The 19,663-nt window shown below is 58.2% G+C and overlaps 6 protein-coding genes across 6 annotated transcripts; 1 reads left to right on the top strand and 5 right to left on the bottom strand.

Annotated features, from left to right (window-relative positions):
• Window positions 1-27: 27 nt before the first annotated feature.
• DCS_04429 (uncharacterized protein) lies at window positions 28-1,371 on the bottom strand (the record flags this gene model as incomplete). The annotated part of the gene is made up of 1 exon (XM_040801739.1): window positions 28-1,371. The coding sequence occupies one exon, from the start codon at window positions 1,369-1,371 to the stop codon at window positions 28-30; it is 1,344 nt and encodes a 447-aa protein (XP_040656772.1).
• A 685-nt stretch (window positions 1,372-2,056) lies between these two features.
• Window positions 2,057-3,401, bottom strand: DCS_04428 (mannitol-1-phosphate 5-dehydrogenase; the record flags this gene model as incomplete). Its single annotated transcript, XM_040801738.1, has 2 exons — window positions 2,057-3,297; window positions 3,362-3,401. The coding sequence occupies 2 exons, from the start codon at window positions 3,399-3,401 to the stop codon at window positions 2,057-2,059; spliced, it is 1,281 nt and encodes a 426-aa protein (XP_040656771.1).
• Window positions 3,402-5,652: 2,251 nt separating this feature from the next.
• Window positions 5,653-7,420, bottom strand: DCS_04427 (glucose-6-phosphate isomerase; the record flags this gene model as incomplete). Its single annotated transcript, XM_040801737.1, has 3 exons — window positions 5,653-6,173; window positions 6,223-6,329; window positions 6,387-7,420. The coding sequence occupies 3 exons, from the start codon at window positions 7,418-7,420 to the stop codon at window positions 5,653-5,655; spliced, it is 1,662 nt and encodes a 553-aa protein (XP_040656770.1).
• Window positions 7,421-8,963: 1,543 nt separating this feature from the next.
• On the bottom strand, window positions 8,964-11,130 carry DCS_04426 (serine/threonine-protein kinase gad8; the record flags this gene model as incomplete). Its single annotated transcript, XM_040801736.1, has 4 exons — window positions 8,964-9,170; window positions 9,232-10,787; window positions 10,883-11,017; window positions 11,109-11,130. The coding sequence occupies 4 exons, from the start codon at window positions 11,128-11,130 to the stop codon at window positions 8,964-8,966; spliced, it is 1,920 nt and encodes a 639-aa protein (XP_040656769.1).
• Window positions 11,131-13,297: 2,167 nt separating this feature from the next.
• On the top strand, window positions 13,298-16,321 carry DCS_04425 (coatomer beta' subunit; the record flags this gene model as incomplete). The annotated part of the gene is made up of 6 exons (XM_040801735.1): window positions 13,298-13,315; window positions 13,461-13,545; window positions 13,610-14,491; window positions 14,545-14,960; window positions 15,009-15,172; window positions 15,226-16,321. The coding sequence occupies 6 exons, from the start codon at window positions 13,298-13,300 to the stop codon at window positions 16,319-16,321; spliced, it is 2,661 nt and encodes an 886-aa protein (XP_040656768.1).
• A 730-nt stretch (window positions 16,322-17,051) lies between these two features.
• Window positions 17,052-17,714, bottom strand: DCS_04424 (uncharacterized protein; the record flags this gene model as incomplete). The annotated part of the gene is made up of 1 exon (XM_040801734.1): window positions 17,052-17,714. The coding sequence occupies one exon, from the start codon at window positions 17,712-17,714 to the stop codon at window positions 17,052-17,054; it is 663 nt and encodes a 220-aa protein (XP_040656767.1).
• Window positions 17,715-19,663: the final 1,949 nt, after the last annotated feature.

Below are 19,663 nucleotides of genomic sequence, written 5' to 3'. Positions count from 1 at the left end.
TCTCTTGTCCCCCATTCGACCGCCGAATCACGACTTCGTCACGTTAAGGGCGACGTGCGGGTATTTCGCCAGACAGCTCTCGCTCTTGCTCAGGGCATCCCTGATGTCATACAACTCTCTCATGCTGCCGTAGCCTCCAAGGCCCCTCGTCTCCTCCTGCTCGACGGCCTCGTAGAGGAACCAGGCACTCAGAGGCTGGGCGAGCACCCCCTTCCGCCCGTCGGCGCTCGTGCCTTCGGCGCTCGTCTCTGTCCGCCGCACGCCAATGTTGCCGCCGAGCACAAAGGCATTCGTGTCGAGGCCTTGGAGAGGATGATCGAGCAACTTGACGGGCACCTTGGCGTAGCCGACGGGGATCCCATCGAGGCTACGCGACATGTAGGTCATGCTGTCGAGCTTGACATCGCCGCCCGAGGCTTGGATCGCACCTTGAGCGTCCTGGACGCTACCGTCTTGCTTCCAGTGTAAGAAGCCGGTGATCCAGCCCGACATTCGGTAGTCCCCCGACCTCATGCCGCATGAATCGCCTCTGTTGGCCCGTACAATCTGCAACCAAAAGTCTTTGACGTCGTCGCTCTCGGGATCGTCCCACGTTTGCACGAAGCCTTGGAATATCGGCTCCAGCTTCCCATAGTAGGATCTCGGCTCGGCGCCAAACTCCTTGAGCCTTTCCAGCTTCCGCCGCAGCTTCAGCCAATCTTGCCTCCGGCCGAGAAGCTGGACTGATGGCAGGCCGCAGACGATGCCGCCGTGGAAATGAACGTGGCGCTGCACGCGACCGACGGTCAAGACATTGGCCGTCAGCTTGTCGTTCTCCGTCGTCGTGCTGAAATCGGGCGAGATCCAGTCGAGCAGCCAGTCCGCCTTGACCCTGCTTCGGAGCGCGCGCTCGAGTCCCTCGAGCACCTCCCGTCGGCTCAGCCCCCGCACGAGAACCTCTCTCGGTCCTTCAAACTCCACAAACAACCGTCGAATTTCGTCGGTGTGCTTTGTCATGTACAAGTTGAGCTGGGCCAGAACCTCGAACCAAATAATATCCGGTCGAAGGACGAGGTGCTGGTGTTGCGTCCAAGCTTCCATCGTCCCACGAATGAGGCTGTCGGATGATGGAAAGATGGCGCCGTCGCTAGGAGCTTTTTCGTCGTTCATGCTAAAGAGTGCGTTTCCCGACAAGAGAACCGTCGCGTTCCTCCCCCCCTGTTCAAAATCGACCTCTTCGGGGCAGCTCCTCTGGAAGAGCTCCGTGCTGGATGAAACGGAAACGGCACCAGGCTTGGCCAACGGCAGAGGCGCGACGGTGCCGATTGACACGATGATACCCCCAGCCGTAAGGCGCGAGCCAAGAGCCAAGAGGAAGAGCCGTCGTAGCATTCTCGCTCGTTGCCTTCTCTCCTCGTGCGACAATCATGACGTGTCCGGTTCGCGTGCTCGGCGATGCGAGAACAGAGCCCAATCCTCGAGACGCTTCAAACCTTATATTGATGCTCGTGCCATGATTCGGTGGTCGGCCTCCCGGTGGCCTCGGACTCACCCCGCGAGCAAACGCTTTCCGAGAGACTGAGCACCCTTGAAGAGTAAGCCCTCACAGCATTGCGTGAACAGAGTAACTCGGCGGCAGTGGCAGCGGCAGCGGCGGCCGTGTCGCGGTATCACATTGGCCCGCCCACGGGTGGCAGTAAGCAGGTCCTTCTGATGAACTCTCCCGCATCTCGTCACGGAATCCACAAGAGGGCAAGGCAAGCATGTCACCGAGGGAATGATTCATTTAGGAGAGCGCACAAAAATAATACTTTCGTCCTCTTGTACCTGCATACGAGGCCGGTCAAGGTTCGGTCAATCTTGCGTGGTGGCAAGCATGCCAACGTTCCGCAGTCCGTCCAAGCGCCATGCTTTTGGGGGGCGCCATGCATCGCATCTGGCCACCGTGAGCAACACAAAAATAGCAAGTTCCAATCCGGTAAACGCCAATGTCGTCATGACCCCTTCGTGTCTCGTCAAATCCAGGCAGACGGGCCCGTCACAATTTAGACTGCCCCTCTCTCGTCCACGGCGAGAGTCAATCCTCGCGGCTGTCGTCCTGCACACGCTTGACGCACTGCACCAGCTGCGAGTAAATCTTTTCGCCCGACTGGATGCCGCAGACTTTGGTGACGACATCCTCGGCGCTGTGCTCCGACATGATGGTCGCCAGCTCCTTGGATTCCTCGTCGTCGTCGACATTCTGGAAGCGGAACGTCATCTCGACGGCGTCGAGGAGGAACTTGATGGGCTGACCTCGCTCGGCGAGCTCGGCAGCGGGACCGATGAAGCGCTCCTTGCGGGACAGCTTGCGCAGGGGCGCGCGGCCGACACGTTCGACGGCATCCTCCAGGTGGGGGTTGCCGATGCGCTTGATGATCTTCTCCACGTAGGCAGCCTGCTGCTCCTCGGGAATCGCGTGCTTGGAAACGATGAGATTCTTCGTCTCCATCAGGGCACCGCGGACCTCGGCCATGATCTCCTTGTCCTGGAGGGCATCGTAGACGGTGCGCTTCCTGCGGTTGTAGCCATGATAGGCCGCCGTGGCGTGGCCAGTGTTGACCGTGAAGAGCTTGCGCTCAATAAAGGGGCCCAGGTTGTCGACCCAGTTGATGCCCTTGATGTCGGGAATGCCGACATCCTCAAACGGCGTCTTCTCGACCACCCACTCGAAGAACTTTTCCAACTTGACGTCGAGGCCAGCGTCGGCATCCTGCGCGGGCACAATCCTGTCAATGGCAGAGTTGGCGTAGCGGGCTCGGAGATGGTGGTCCTCGAGACGGTCGGATGGCGTGTTGGCCGGGTCCTTGATGAACTGGGCAAGCGTGTCGGTGGCGCCGATGGCGTTCTCGCAGGCGATGACGTGAAGGGGGGACCCGTTGGGTCGGCCGTTGATGCCCTTGGCGATGACGGGCGCGATGAACTTGAGGATGTTGGGGCCGACGGAGCACGTGACGATGTCGGCCGTGCGGATCTCCTCGACCAGATCCGCCTCGTGCGTCTTGGAGTTGATGGCACGGTAGTTTGTGATGACGCTTTCCGCCGTGCCCTCTGCGCCGACCTCGATGACCTTGTACGAGGGCGTCGCGTTGATCTTGTCAATCAGGGAGTCGACGACATCGGCGAAGACGACTTCGTAGCCTGAGTTGTGGAGGAAGCAGGCAACAAAGCCACGGCCTTGGGTGCCGTCAGCAAATGCCGCCAGCGACGAGTGCCTGCTGCCTTTGGCTCGTCGGCCCAGCGTCGGCCCAGCGTCTGGCTGAGCGGTCTCGCCAGGGCCTCGTAACCATAGCTCGCGAGGAAGCCAAGCCAGAGGAGGGGGGGGAGCGGCACAAGTACGTACCGATATTGCCAGCACCGAAATGAATCGCCTTCTTTCCCATCGTGAATGATGTTACGGGGGTAGCGTGATGGGGGATGAAGGAGGATGATGGGGGACGATGAGGGACGATAGGTGACGATAGGTGACGATGGGTGACGGTAGGTGACGGAGGGAATAAACAGAAAAGTTTGACCGGAGCGCCTGTCAAACGGCGGGAGGTGTGGTTTTACAGGAAAAGGTCGAAGAGGCAAACAGACGAATGCAACGAACGCAGCGAGTAACGGTTTGAAACAACGTCGCCACGAAGATCCGGGGGCATCACAACTTTATATAAAGCGACATGAGTGAAGAGAGACGGGGGCAGGCGAGAGAGTGGTAGGAAGAGGGGTCTAAGCCAGGTGAGACGCAAACGGGACGGTTCGATTGGGCACGCTGGCGACTCACTCCTTCTTCACGATACAGCCAAAATGACGTGTGTGACGACGATGCCGAGAGAGTCGGAAGCCCCTCAGTGGGGGGCCAATCACCCGCATACGTACGATGAGGTATTACCCGTTCTCGTACGCACAAGTACGGAGTACATGCATACAGTATGGTCAGCGACGGCAGTGTGGGGCTGAGTCGAGCTCCACTGGACAGCATGCCTTTGGGTGGACAAAAAGAAAGGCATCGTCGAGAGCAGAGGGACAAGCACCACGCACATGGGCACGTACTTGTACATGTACTTACTTGCTGGCGGACTACGCAAACAAGCGTACTACAGCCAGCCATCCCCAACCGACCGTAGCGAGTGCGCGTACCGGGTAGGCCCCCCCCATCGTCGTGAATCATACGAAATACAGCCAACCATGGGGCAGTGCGAGAATCTGTTATCAAATTCGCCGACGACATTCGTCGATGGAGGGGTTTGACTTTGGGCGTAAATGCAGGTTGGTGCACGCATCCCGTCGGCCCATACATTGACAAGCACTAGTGCGGAGCACGCAGCGCTGCCTCTTTTTCTGTCACCCTGCCGGCACCGTACCTGGGCTGAGCCACGGCGGAAGCGGAATGAAGTTAGGTCGGCTCCACGTTCAAGGTCCAACCGATCACATCACGATGATCAATATCGCCGCCAAAGGGACACATGCTTCCAGACGATCTCGGTGCTCCTCTCCATACCACTCCCACACGTGCACTCACCCGGCGTGCTCACCTTCACCTCCTCAGGAGGTGATGCTGGCATGGTGCGGCATGGTGCGGCATTTGAAATCCATGCAATCGCTCTGGCTACCAGCGCTGTACGTACCCGTGGTGTGAGTATACTTGCTTGCGGTAGGCTGCAAGGACGCAGCAAGCACAGAGTACAAGGAGTGTACTTGTGGTAGTCTGTACTTAGTACGGAGTCCCCCGTGCAGGGCACTCCATACAGGGGCACTCTGTCTGTGCAGGGCACTCCGTACAGCGAGGGCTCTTGTAGCAGACCTCTTGTAGCAGACGGTACAAGGTACCAAGCACCTACTAAGGTGCCTACTAGAGTACTAGTAGAGAGTACATGTGCAGTATGCGAATGCGCTGCGGTGCACGAGAACAAAGGGTAGGTGCGCAGGCAACGCCTCGCCTGTTGGGGTTCACAGGGGAAACGCCTACGCCCAAGACGCCGGACGGGTGCAAGTACAGGTACCGAGCAGGCACAGGTGCGTGCCATGGCTGATGGCGCTAATCGCGCGCGCTAGGCAATCAAGCCTCCTTTGAAGGTGGAAAGTCCTGACGAGACGGTTTCAGGCACCCAATGGCACCCCGACCTTGGAGGCGAACGAGGGTGGCATTGCTCCATATACAGACCCACTCCCGCGTTGGTCAGCCACGAAGCAGCCAGCACCGGATCCGCGCTTCGCATCTGATGGGAACGTCTCCTGGTCCCTCCACATGACTTCTGTTGGGGACGCTGCGCGCGGCAGTGACAAAAGTGACTGGCTGTGCAGCCTCCCTGCTCGGTTCCTTCGATTAGGACGTGCCAAAAATGGCTCATCGGCACAACATCGCAAGTACCGCCAGAACAGAGCACGTACGTGGTTCATGTGCAGCCAGTTTTATCTCGTGCTTCCGTCGCGTAGTTTAGTTACCAGACCGACGCTTTTTCGGGCTTCGACTCTTCAGACGAGACGGCGGGGACGTGGCACCGTTGCGAAGATGCATCGGCGCTCGAACAAACTACAAGTACTCCATCAAGATTTCGCCCGTCACCTTTTTCAGTCGTCTATGGTCCGATTCTCTCCGTCATCATCACGTCAGCTTTCCACCGGGACGCATCTGCGCTTGCGAGCTCCCGTTCACATCTTGGCGTATTTCTTGAAGGCGCCGATGAGGTTGCTGGTCGAGGCGTCGTGCCCCTCGCCATTGCCCTTGTCGTCCAGCTCCTTGAGGATTTTCTTGGCCAGCACCTTGCCCAGCTCGACGCCCCACTGGTCAAAGCTGTTGACGTCCCAGATGGCACCCTCGGTAAAGGTAAGGTGTTCGTAGTAGACGATGAGTGCGCCCAGCTCGGCCGGTCCAATCGTACCGCCAACGAGGATGGACGTGGTAGGTCGGTTGCCGAGGAAGCGCTTGTGGGGGACGAGATCGTCCTTGGTGCCCTCGGCCCGCACCTGGTCGTCGGTTTTCCCGACCATGAGCGCCTCCGCCTGGGCAAAGTAGTTGGACGCGAGCATTTTTTGGTGCACGTCGTTCGATGTCGGGTTGTGCGACCGCGCGGCGAGGATGAAGTCGGTCGGGATGAGCTTGGTGCCCTGGTGGACGAGCTGAAAGAAGGAGTGCTGCGCGTTGGTGCAGGGCTCGCCGAAGAGAATGGGACCTGACCTGTCAGCGGCACCAAGGGCGGCGGCGGCGGGGAGGCGACGCACCCGTCGTGTACTTGACGGCAGAGCCGTCGGAGGCAATCGACTTTCCGTTCGACTCCATCGACAACTGCTGCAGATAGGCCGGGAAGCGGTGGAGATACTGGTCGAAGCTGCCGTGCCTAATCAGCGCGCGCGGATCCGGTTGACAGTGGATGAACGGCACTCACGGAGCGACGAGATGCGTCTGGGCCTGGAAAAAGTTCGAGTACCATACGCTCAGCAGGCCACCCAGAACGGGGATGTTCTGCTCGAGCGGCGCCGTGCGGAAATGCTGGTCCATGGCATGGGCGCCGCTGAGGAACTTGTGGAAGTTGTCGTAGCCAATGTAGATGGCGACGCTGAGGCCAATGGCGCTCCAGACCGAGTAGCGGCCGCCGACCCAGCTTTCGAAGCCAAACATGTTCTTGCTGTCGATGCCAAACTTGGTGACCTCGGCCTCGTTGGTGGAAAGGGCGACGAAGTGCTTGGAAATGTCACCCTTGCCTCCCGTCTTTTCGACGAACCAGGACTTGGCCGTGTTGGCATTCGTCGTCGTCTCGGCCGTCGTGAAGGTCTTGGAGGCGATGAGGAAGAGCGTCGTCTCGGGATCCGAGCTCTTGAGGGCCTCGGCCACGTGGGTGCCATCAATGTTGGAGACAAAGTGCAGCGTCATATCCTCGGCGCCGTATTTTTTAAGGGCCTCGGTCACCATCACCGGCCCGAGGTCGGAGCCGCCGATGCCAATGTTGATGATGGTCGTGAGCTTCTTGCCCGTGAAGCCTTTCCACTCGCCGGAGCGGACCTGGCCCGAAAACTCCTTCATGTGCTTGAGAACGTCGTTTACGCCTCCGGGAACGTTCATGACGTCCTTGCCGTCAACCTTCATCTCCACGCCCGAGACGTTGCGCAAGGCCGTGTGGAAGACGGCCCGATTCTCGGTGAAGTTGATGTTTTTGCCGGCAAACATGGCGTCACGTTTGCTTTCGATGCCCGCCTGCTTGGCCAGCTTGACCAGCAGTTGAAGAGTCTCCTGTGTGACAAAGTTCTTGCTAAAGTCGAAGAGGATATCGGCCGAGACTCCGGACGACTCAAAGGTGCGTGCGAAGCGGTCGAAGCGGTCGGGGTCCGAGGCGAAGGCCTCCTTGAGAACAAAGTTCTTGCCGACGCTGTCACGGTGTGCCTGGAGCTCGGCCCAGGCGGGCAGCGAGTTTGCGGGAGCCATGATGGAGCTGTATAATGATTCAATGGCGAGGCATTACCTGGCGTAGATGGTACGGTAGATGCTGATGTCTGGATGACGCAGCGCGAATATGCCAGGAGGACATGACAAGTATATTCCGGAAAGGCCGAAGGGTTTGTCCATAATACCCCGCGCGCGGGGTCAGGCAGAGCTGCACACGTCCTAGCTACAGCTGGTGTGTACTTAATTTAAGTACTTCTAAGTGCCGTACTTATGGTACAAGCAGGCATGTACTTGTACTTGATATTTAATACCTACTAGTACCAACTACGGAGACTCCGTACCGAGTAATCTATCAGTACTCCGTAGTTTAGGGGATATTATCCCCTAAACTACGGAGTCCATGAGGAAATCATTATCAAGTACGGAGTACCAACTGATGGGTAGTATTACTTATTGCAACCAGCATTGCGCTGTCCAACACTTTACACTAATATACCTAAGTACTGTAGTCATCGATTGGGCACTGCAGCTGATCAAGTAATTCGGTACTATTTGGGTACTCTGTACTGTAGGCACACAAAGGTTGGTTCTCTTACTAACAGAATGGCTCATGTTTTTTTTTCATATACTCTGTACCTAAGTAAGTACTTGCATGTTCTTGCAAGTAAGCAAGTAATTCCAGTATTGACTTACTTGTAAGTACAAGTACTTACCAGTTTACTAGCACATTGGTAAAGGTGGTCATCGTCAATGTCATCCCATCCATCCGCCTCTCCAGTACGGAGTAAAGTCTAGAGAATTTGCTCCTGGCCGTTGGTGCAAGTTTGTGCTTCCTCCTCGCCCACAGATCCTTCGAGGCTGTGTGCGAGCAAAATTCCTTCTACAAGGTTCCTCTTGTCATCGTCATACTCGGGCGCAGCATGTTAGCCAGGATGCCATCATTGTGGGGAATCACGGGGCGTCGTGGAGGCTCGCTCTGGGGGAGGGCCACCTAGAAGAGTCCAGCATGGAATTATGCGATGCCTGCAGGCTCGCGCGCGGACGGTTCAGCGCAAGGATGCCGCTCCTCACGGCGACAATTGCATGCGTCTTCGGACAAAATTCCAGGTCGCCTGCGGCAGCCATCTCACCTGTGTCTGTGCCGTCAAGGGCATCGGTGTGGAACAATCAAGGGCACAAGGGGCAAGCTCTAGCATCTGCGCCCTTGCGGGACTTCGATGTGAATAAGCAGAGCTCCAGGCGTCCTTGCTCGACGGCAGCCTCATGACAGGGACGGTAGCTTGTGACACCATTGTCGTCTGATTCTCGACGAGGTACGGAGTACAGAGAGAGTGCATGCACCATCAAGGGTGGAGAGATGGTGACAACGGCGGCGAGTGGACTTCCCTCGAGTCGCGCGGTTTGCTTTGGCGGCACGGAGCCATGCATGAAAGGTCCTTGCATTCTGCCGTCCCTCGAGCGAGCGACCAGCCTCCTGTTTCAGCCAAACGCCCCTTGGAATCTCCCGCCCTTTAGTCCCTTCGTCTTGCCAAAAGTTTCAATCGCGGAGATGCATCGCAACGGCTAGAATTCCGAGTCCACCTTACCGCTTGTCCTGCATGCTGCCCACAAACGACGGGTCCTTCACGCTGCCGCCCGCGTCTCCCAGTCCTGCAATCGGCCGGTTGTAGCTGAATCCCTGAAATTGATTCTGCATCGTCTCCGACAGCATAGGGCCGTCCACGTACGAGTCCTGGGGCGCCTCCGATGTGAACTCGGGATCAAAGTTGCCCGTGTCCATGGCGTCGACCTGCACGCGTTAGCGACGACGCCGACGAGCATCCACCACGAGCATCACGAGCAACACTCACCACGCTGGGCTTAAACGTCGGCTCGTACTTGCGCTGCAGCAGTTTGCGCCAGTCGATGGCGTGGAAGAAGGGATGCGCCTTGATCTCGGCCGATCCGTTGGCGCCGAGCCGCTCGTCGGGGTTGCGGTTCAGCAGCTTCCCCAGCAGGTCCTTGGCGGCCGGCGGCACGACGTCCGAAAAGTGCAGCGGCTCCGACAGAATCTTGCGGTACATCTCGTTGGTGTTCTCGTCGTAAAAGGGCGGCAGCCCCGTCAGCATCTCGTACAGCAGCACGCCCAGGGTCCACCAGTCGACCGTCTTCTTGTAGCCCTTGCCCATGAGCAGCTCGGGCGCCAGGTACTCTGGCGTGCCGCAAAACGTATTCGTCCGGTCCTCGTCCTTCATGTCGAGCTTGCACAGGCCGAAATCACAGAGCGCGATGTGGCCCTGGTAGTCGAGCAGGATGTTCTCCGGCTTGAGGTCGCGGTAGATGACGCTGAAGCCGTGCAGGCACTCGAGCGCGCACAGCAGCTCCGCCGTGTAGAATCTCGACCGGTTGACGTCGAAGCGGTGTTCCTTCTGCAGGTGATGGAAGAGCTCGCCGCCGTTGACGAAGGCGAGTACAAAGTACAGCTTCTCGGGCGACTGGAAGCTGAACTTGAGCGGCACAATGAAGGGATTGTTGATCTGCGCCAGCACCGATCGCTCCGCCAACGTGTGGGCCACCTCGGATCGGGAGATGATGTGCGCCTTCCGGATCGTCTTGAGCGCGTAGATTCGGTTCGTGTCCTTTTTGCGCACCTGCATCACCTTGCCGAAGCTGCCCTTGCCGACGACCTTGAGCAGCTCAAAGTCCTCAATCTTGAGTTTGCCCGCTCGCGTCTCGACGTACTCGACGCCGATCTTGATCTTGCCACTTCCGTACTGCACATCCACCCACTCGACGCCTTGCTGGCCGTCCGTCTTTTGCCGCTGCGCGTGCTCGGCCGCCGCCTTCTCTCGGTCCTTCTTGCTGGCCTTTGGATCCTCGACGAAAGGCTGCCGCTCCTCGAACCGCGGGTTGATGCGGGCCACGCCCAGGAAGATGTCCTGACTCCGTCCCGAGCCGGGAGGGGCCGCCGGATTCCGCATGTACAGGTGAATGACGAGCTCCGTCACCCGGGACACGTCAAACTTGTACTGCGTGTTGCCGCCGGCCCACAGCGGATTCTCCGGGTTGCCGTCCACCGAGTTGACGAAGACCTGGACCTTGTCGAAATCCAACAGGGCGTAAGGCATGTACTTGCCGGAGATGCGGCCGTGATTCGTCGGAATGGGTCCGAAGCCGCCGGCGGAAGAGTGTGGTCGGTTGGAGCCGTTCACGTAGGAACCGGCCGCTCGCTGGGATGAGCTGGGTTGTACTGAGCCGGAAACGCTGGCGGCGTTGCTCGACGAGAGAGAGCCCTGATGCTGCGATACGAATGCGTTTCGGTGCTGCTCGGGGAGAGAGAAGCCGTGGCCCTCGTGCAGGGTGACGACGAGGATGCCGGGTTTGGGCGGTTTGACAACAGGAGCTTGGGCCATTGCTTCCGAGGCAGCTGGTGGCTCATGCGTCAGCGATGCGCCCTTTCCTCGCCCGCCGGCTCGGCAACGCCAACGGGCGCGACGGGACACGAAGACATGAACTGCTTACCGATGGCGCTCTCTGTCGTCGGCGTCGTCGCGCCGGACGTGATTTGTTGTGCCTTGTCGTCCTTCTCTGTGATGGTCGAGGTGGAGGGGGATCGGGAGAAGGCACTCAGCGGCCCTAGATGGGTCTCCTTGAGCTCTGCAACGCCCGGTTAGCAGCTTCTCGCAAGGCAACGTGTCGATTCGATGCCGCACCGGGCCGTCGTCGAATCGAGGGTTCCTGCACTCACTCTTGGTGAGCTTCCACGACATGGCGGTCGTATGTGTGCAGTGTCGACGCCTGTGTGGACGAATGTGAGTCGCGGCTGCGGGGTTATCGGCCGAGATCAGATCAGATCAGATCAGGCGGTTGACCGGAGAGGATGGAGCGGAGAGGCTTGTCGCAACGGTGCAGCACGGAAGAGGAGAGAGTATGAGACACAGGGCGGCGCCGAACGGGGCTGTTAGAAACCCGAACGTCGGACGAGGCGAAGCGAAGCCCGAGCGCAGTGGCGGCAGTGGCGATTCAAGGATGGGGTCGTCGTGCTCGGTGGAGATGAGCAGGCGATGCCGGGCCGCCCGTCTTTGGTGTTTGTGGGAGGCAAGCGCAGGAAGTGACGTTGCCCGCTGGGTCCGTATCCGAGAGGGCAGTGATGGGAGGTCGATGAACAGGTTGGTGGCGGGTAGGCGAGGTGAGGCGAGTAGTGGGTGGTAGGTGGTAGGTGGTAGGTAGGTGGTGGGTGGTAGGTAGGTGGTAGGTGGGTGGTAGGTGGTGGTGGGGGATGGATTTGATGCAATCGGTCGCGGGGCGGTGCAGTTAATTCCCATTACTACTACGGAGCACTAGTGGCACTTACCTACAGTAGGTACTTTGTACTGCAAGTACTCCGCCGTACTACGTACTGTACCTACTTAGGTAGTACCTAGTAGTAAGGGACGTTCTTTACAACCCCGCAGTCGCTGAACGGCTTCTGCAATTGCCTCGACAGCCCCGTGCTCCATACTACTAGGTACCAACGTCAGTACTATTTATTAGTGCCTACGGCAAACTAAATGTACACGTACGGAGTACTTGAGAAGTACTTCCGGAGTGCGGTAGAGTTCTGTTAGCACGGCGCATGCGTGCAGGTATCGAGCACAGTGCAGGCATTCCGTGCACTTGCTACCACAGGAAAGCAAATAGAATTCCCACCTACCCTAATGAACAGGCACTCGGCCTGTGCGTACGATTGGAGCTGGCAAGGGTGCCGGTTGACACGAAATGGACAGCGTGGTTTCCAAGATACCGAAAGAGAAAACTGACGGGGTATTGGCGTGTGCCTTGATAGCTAATAGGTAATCGAGACATCGATGCTCCGCGCTAGAGAATGGGGACACCACAGCAAGCAAGGAGAGAAACGGTGCGAAATGAGTTGCACTGTGCCCCAGGAGTACGGAGTACTACTACGCCAGGTGCTCCTCCTGCATGCCCTTCGCAACGAAAAGGACAGGTATTTTTAGTTTGGAGTACTTGCACGAGCCTCGTTGGGACAGTGCGCGCTCCGTATCCCATTTCCGCACGGTACATACTAATTGTACATGATGCCGAGCACCACAGTCGCAGCCATCAGTAGCACTTGCAGCCTGGCATCTACTGCAGGAAATCATTGCGCACAAGCACATTCTAGGATCAAAGTTGCCGTTGTTCATCTCGTGGCATTGAGTAGGCTGCAATGATTAAAATCAAAGTCAAGAGTAGGAAGTACCAATACTCCGTACAATTACTGTAGACCAATAGTACGGAGTACTGAGCAAATACTTAGATGCAAGCATTCATCCTTGCACTAACATAGCCTATAAGTAGGTGTCCACGTACGGAATACACTGTACGGAGTACTATACATATACTCTTGTTTCAGGCGTAGTGTAATTACAGGCAAGTGCACTTACAGTACGGCAAATACATGTACCAGTAAGTACTTGCAGCAAGCACAAGTACTCCGAGCAGAGCAAGGCCCACAATCAGACGACTCGCACTATTCCTAGTTAAACCCTGCTCAACCACGGCCCGCACTCGCTGACAAGGGAGCGGTGGCTGCCTGACATTTCAGGCGCGTCGGCCAATCGTTGCTCGTGGCCAGCTGGCAGAAGTACGGAAGCAAAGGGTGACCGTGACAGCATCTCAGAACAATCCTTGGAGCTTCACGAGGTCGACGAGAGCTGCGCACGCTGCACCAATTCCCACCATCCGGCATCTTTGGCCGATGCAGTAGCTTCTCCCCGACCTAGACTCACTCTGCACCCCGCCGAACTGCTGCAGGTGCTCTCCGTCGCATTGGGAGGCCTCGGCGACAGCATCAACTGCGAACCCCGCCAGCAAACACAACTTGTCTTGTTCCTGCGCCCGACGTTTGCCAAATAGAATTCGCACTCTGGCATCCGTACAGCACCTACCTCTACGATGAAGCTGGACGTCAAGGTTCGTCATTGACCCCAACGTTAGGGGCAGGCTCGACGGACCCGAGTTCACATCCGTCGTGGCCACGCCTTTCACGCTGCAACTCCTCGACTGCCTTCGCGCCTCCTCAAACTTGGACGCCTCACTGACTCATATCGGCATATAGCGCCAGCTCTACGCTCGCAGTGAGCGAGTGAAGGGCATCGACTTTCACCCCCAAGAGCCATGGATCCTGACGACACTCTATAGCGGTGCGTTCGTCCCCTGCGTCGGTGGCAACGCTCCCTCGAACCGTCAACTGACGCTCTGGTTCAGGACATGTCTACATCTGGTCGTACGAGACGCAACAGACTGTAAAGACTTTTGAGCTCACCGATGTCCCCGTCCGAGCCGGTCGCTTCGTCGCCCGCAAGAACTGGATCGTCTGCGGTTCCGACGACTTCCAGCTGCGCGTCTACAACTACAACACCTCGGAGAAGATCACGTCCTTCGAGGCTCACCCCGACTACATTCGAGCCATTGTGGTCCACCCCACATTGCCCTTTGTTCTCACCGCTTCCGATGACATGACCATCAAGCTGTGGGATTGGGACAAGGGCTGGAAATGCGTCCAGGTCTTCGAAGGCCACAGCCACTATGTCATGGGCCTTGCCATCAACCCCAAGGACACCAACACCTTTGCCTCGGCCTGCTTGGACCGCACCGTCAAGATTTGGAGCCTCGGCTCGGGCTCGCCCAACTACACCCTCGAGGCGCACGAGAGCAAGGGCGTCAACCACGTCGACTACTACCCCCACTCCGACAAGCCGTATCTCCTGACCACGTCGGATGACCGGACGGTCAAGGTTTGGGACTACACGACAAAGTCTCTCATCGCCACCCTCGAGGGCCACACCAACAATGTGTCTTTTGCCTGCTATCACCCGGAGCTGCCTGTCATCATCTCGGGTTCCGAGGACGGCACGATAAGGGTCTGGCACGCGAACACGTACCGATTCGAGCAGTCCTTCAACTACAGCCTCGAGAGAGCTTGGTGCGTGTCGTATCAAAAGGGCAAGCAAGGCGTTGCCGTCGGGTACGACGATGGCGCCGTCGTGATCAAGCTTGGACGAGAGGAGCCTGCCGTGTCCATGGATGCCTCGGGCAAGCTGATCTGGGCACGACACAACGAAGTGGTGTCTTCCATCATCAAAGGGGGTATGAAGTTGCCGGAAATCTCGTCGCCATTCGTTGCGCTGACGAACTTGTAGATGCTTCCATCAAGGACAACGACCCGATTTCCTTGCCAGCCAAGGACCTGGGGACATGCGAGGTCTACCCCCAGACGCTCACCCATTCGCCCAACGGCCGATTTGTTTCCGTCTGCGGAGACGGCGAATACATCATCTACACGGCCCTGGCCTGGAGGAACAAGGCCTTCGGCTCCGCCCTGGACTTTGTCTGGGCTTCGAAAGAAAACAGCAACGATTTTGCGATCCGCGAGTCGCCCATGAGCGTCAAGGTCTACAAGAACTTTGTCGAAAAGAGCGGCGGGTTGGACGTCGGATTCCAGGCCGAGGGGCTCATTGGCGGTGTCCTGCTGGGTGTCACGGGACAGGGCGGCATCTCCTTCTTCGACTGGAACACTGGCGGCCTGGTCCGAAGAATCGAGGTCGAGCCGAAGCAGGTTTGTACCCCGACGACCCTCTCTTGCCGGCATGCTCACGTTCCCTAGGTGTCTTGGTCGGAGAGCGGCGAGCTGGTGGCCATATCTTGCGAGGATACCTGCTACGTGTTGCGCTTCTCCCGCGACGAGTATGTGGAAGCCGTGCAGGCTGGCCAGGTGGAGGAAGACGGCGTCGAGGCGGCGTTTGAGGTCATCACCGATATTGCCGAGAGGTACGTGAGTGCGAGGCGAGAGAACAGACAAGGGCAACCGCTGACGAGAGCAGCGTTCGGACGGGCGAATGGGTTGGCGACTGCTTCATCTACACAAACAGCGCAAACCGACTGAACTACCTCGTCGGCGACAAGACGTACACCGTGTCTCACTTCGACAAGCCAATGTACATCCTCGGATACATCCAGCGCGATTCTCGTATTTACCTGGCGGACAAGGACGTCAACGTGACGTCGTTTGGCCTGTCGCTGCCCGTTTTGGAGTACCAAACGCTCGTCCTTCGAGAAGACATGGAGACGGCGGCGGAGCTCTTGCCGTCGATTCCGGCCGATCAGCTGAACAAGATTGCGAGGTTCCTGGAAGGCCAAGGCCACAAGGAGCTGGCGCTGCAGGTGGCGACGGATCCCGAGCACAAGTTCGACCTGTCGCTTGCCCTGAACCAGCTCGACATCGCCCTCGGGCTGGCGCGTGAGGCGGATATGGAGCATAAGTGGAAGACGGTCGGCGACGCCGCTCTCGTTGGCTGGGATGTCGGGCTCGCCGCCGAGTGCTTCACGAACGCCAAAGACCTCGGGTCCCTCCTCCTGCTTCATTCGTCGACGGGCAACCGAGAGGGGCTCACGAAACTGGCCACGCAAGCGCAGGAGAGCAACGCACACAACGTGGCCTTTTCGTGCTACTGGCTGCTCGCCGACGTGGACAAGTGCACCGAGGTGCTGGCGGGCACCGGTCGTCTCGCCGAGGCGGTACTGTTCGCGCAGACGTACAAGCCCAGCCTGGTGGTCCCGTTGGTGAGGAAATGGAAAGAGAACTTGGAGAAGGGAAAGCGTGGCCGGATCGCCAAGCTCATCGGAGTGCCAGACGAAGACGAAGATCTGTTTCCCGAGTGGGACGCTTGGCTGACGGCAGAGCACGAGGGTAGCACGACCGGCAAGGCGACGACGGGCTCAGCAGCACACGGAGGCGAGGAGGTCGAGGAGACGGCAGGCATGGAGGAGACGGCAGAAACTTCGGCACCATCCGGGGTGGACGAATCATCGGCCACGCGAGCCAAGGAACTTGACGAAGACGAGGAGGAGGTAGCGGCCAAGGAAGCGGCCGAAGCAGCGGGAGAGGAGGTGGGAGCGGAAGAAGAAGAAGAGGAGTAAAATGGGCGAGTGCAATCCTGCGGTCAATGTACTCTGTAAACGGCTAGGAATAATGAGCTTGGTTGCTCCCGGGCTGTGCTCTTGACCAAGGCCGCCGAGCAGGTTTGCTGATAGAACCAGCGACCAAGGTACGGAAATGGTGCGACACAATGGACGGTACTCGGCGATGCCCAGGGCACTGTCCAACCGCTGGGCGCTGAGGGCTTTTATCGAAGGGCTCGCAGAAAGGCACGGCATGAGGACAACGTCTTGGTAAGACTGGCAAAATGGTAAATGCGCATTTCATCATCACCACTGGTGACTGTTGAGAGGAGGCGAATGAGATCAGGTCGGTTAGATTATAAACCAGATGCCTGCCAGCGACACAGGGCTCTACTGGAGAGCGGGATACGAGGATGCAAGCTTCACCATCAGTCAACTGTTGCGAGGAGGCGGGTGAGATAATTTCAGTTCAGATTATTATCCAAATGCCAGTAGCAAATGGTAGAAGCGGCGGTAGAAGCAACGGCAGAAGCAAATGGAAGAGTAGGTAGAGTAGGTACAGGTTCCAATGCTGCAGTGCAAAACATGAAACTCAGCTCGGTTTTCATCCGGCTTTTCCACTTCAACTCGGATCGAAGAACAAGAAGACGAAGGGCAGCGGTCAAGGCTATGCGCGGCTGACGAGAGCGCCACCCTAGGTAGCTGCGATCCAATGCTGTTCAACGATGGCGGGACATGGATGGCGTCTCTACAAGGCCATGGCGAGACCGGCGGCGGCCATGGCAGCGAGGGCCATGGCGGTCTCGCGGGCAGCACCGGCCTGGATGGCGGAGCTTGACGTCGTCGTGGTTCTGCTGGTGGTGGTGGTGGTGGTGCCGGTGCTCGTGCCAGTGGTGCTGCTCGTCGTCGAGCCCGTGTTGGTGCTCGTCGTCGAGCTCGAGGTGGTGGTTTCGGTGTTGGTGGTGGTCGAGCTCGTGGAAGCGGTATTGGTGGACGAGGTAGTGGCCGTCGTCGTGGCGCTGGTCTTGCTAGCGACGGCGCCGCTGCAGTCGGCGGTGATGTCCTGGAAACGGGACAGCTCGGCACACTCGTTGAGGATGTCCTTGTTCTTTTCGGCCCAGGAGACGAGCTCGCTGGAGTAGCTGGAGAACTCGGAGTCGAGGCCGGCGGGAGGCGTAAAGTGGCAAGGGTCGGTCTGCGGGTGGGCGATGAGCTCGGAGGCGAGCTTCGGGGGGGCCGTGGGCACGCTTTTTCCGATGGAGACGAGAATGGACTGGCACTTGGCGTCAAGAGTTTGGCGCGGGACAAGGTCGGCGCGGACGCCGTTCCGGGCCTCGAGGGCAGCGTAGACATTCACCGTCGCCGAGACGGAAGCGACAAAGGTGGAGAGGAGGAGGATGTTGGACTGCATGATGGGCGGTCGGTTGGTTGGTTGGTTGGTTGGTTGGTTGGTCGAACGGCGTGCTAGCAGGGACGCGGTGACGTAGTGGTAGCAGGATCGAGCGAGTTGGAAAGGGAGCAAGAGGAAGCACGGCGGCGGCGGCGGAAGAGCATGGGCGAGCGGACAAGGAGCGGGTTATATATATGCAGGTATACAGACGGATTTGTGGTGCAAGTATGGTACGAAAGCAGCCGCTGCTAGACACCAAGCGGCTCCGTCGGTATCAGGTCGGTCGAGAAGAAGAAGCTTCAGCGACAATGGCACATGGCAGAGGCCGCCGGCGTCGAAAGGCTCACGAGCGGAGCGGAGGCGATGCAAGGCAGAGCGCAGCAGACAGATGGGCGGCGGCCGGAAGTGGGTTGCGACGGGGGAGACGGTCGCCTAGAGCTGCTTTCGAGCAAGCCATGCCAAGATGGTCGTCGAATCATCAAAGGTCGCGGCAGCTTAGCTCGGACGCCCGCTCCAGCCGCAACAGGTCCAGGGAAGAAGCTAAAGGAGGATTCGGAACGAAAACGTACATGGACAGGAGGGACAGAGGGTTCCGGCGTCGATTGTCCAATGATGGATGACGTGCCTCGGAGGCAGCTGCGGTGCCTGTGGCCCCTGTTTCGGGCAGCTCATGAGAGACGCCATGAGAGACCCTGCATTTCCACCGACAGGGACCGAAGACCGGCCGTGCGAGATGATGAGACGGACGAAAAGAGAGTTGGTTAGCTGGCTGGTTAGTTTGCGGGTTGGCTGGCTGGCTGGTTAGTTTGCGGGTTGGCTGGTTGGCTGGTGGGTTGTCTTTTTGCTTGCTTTCTTTCCTTTGCCTTCCTTTGCCTTCTTTTGCCTTCCCTCGCCTTCCTTTGCCTTCTTTGCCTTTCGATTCCTCGTCACAAGTGCAAGTCATCTATTTCCGGGGCATTGCCCGTAGGAATTTGTACAGTACATGCAAAGCAAGTACATGTACAAGAAGGAGAAGGGGACGAGTAGCGGCGAAGAATACTACGGAGTACATGTAACGAGGTATCAAGGTACCTAGGCACTCTGTATTCTAGTAGATCGAATTCCCAGAGCGAGCGTACTCGTAAGTAATATTGGGAAGGTTACGGAGTACTTTGGTCATGTACCGTGCCTTGGTAGAGGAGTGCCAAGGTATTACCACTCCGATCGGACTGGAGGCGAGAAGGAGGGAGCCCATGGCTGCGCCGGCAGAGGCAGTCAGGTGACGATGTGGCTGAGCTGGGTGGTGCGAGCTCACAACGTACATGCAGTTGTGCGTAGGTGTGCAAGTAATATTGTACATCCCAACGTTGGTGCATGTAATGCAAAGTATGTGTACGGACGGAGTACTCTGTACGGAGTACATGCACACATGTAATGTACGGAGTAGTCATGTGGTATTAGCAAGGACGGAGTACGGAGCGGACAAGGTGCCAGTTCGTGGTGCTTCCGGCAATTAATAGTACTCCAGCAAGTTGTGCACCATGCATGTACATGCAAGTACGCACACGGACAGTGCACGCACTCCTTCGCAAGCACGCCGTCGTCGCTGCATTGCCTCGCTGCTGCCGAGCCGTCTTCGTACCTGTGGCGCGTGCCTGGGGCGACGGCGGCGAGGGTGGTGGTGGAAGGATCCAACGCATCAGCCGCAACTTGACAAGCTGCTGGAATGTCGTGTCCTGAAACCGTTTTGGCAGCGCCGTCCTGGCCCACGGGCGGCCTGCCTCAGGGTTGCGCAACGGCAAGGTGCAAGGGTAGGTCGGAACATGCACGGCCGTTGCTGCAGGACGATTCCGAGCGTCGCCATGGCAGATGCACCCCAAAGTCGATGGGTTGGGAACGGGACGGCAGCGAGCTGCTGCTGCATTGCCCCTTCATTCCTGAAAGGGATGGCTGGTGGCCGCCGTCTCTACACTGGGCTCGTGGTTGCAGGT

The sequence above is a fragment of the Drechmeria coniospora genome, chromosome 02 (assembly GCF_001625195.1).
Source record: "Drechmeria coniospora strain ARSEF 6962 chromosome 02, whole genome shotgun sequence".
NCBI classification, from domain to species: domain Eukaryota; kingdom Fungi; phylum Ascomycota; class Sordariomycetes; order Hypocreales; family Ophiocordycipitaceae; genus Drechmeria; species Drechmeria coniospora.
Note: the sequence above shows the minus strand (reverse complement) of the source record. Positions and strands in the feature narration are given on the sequence as shown.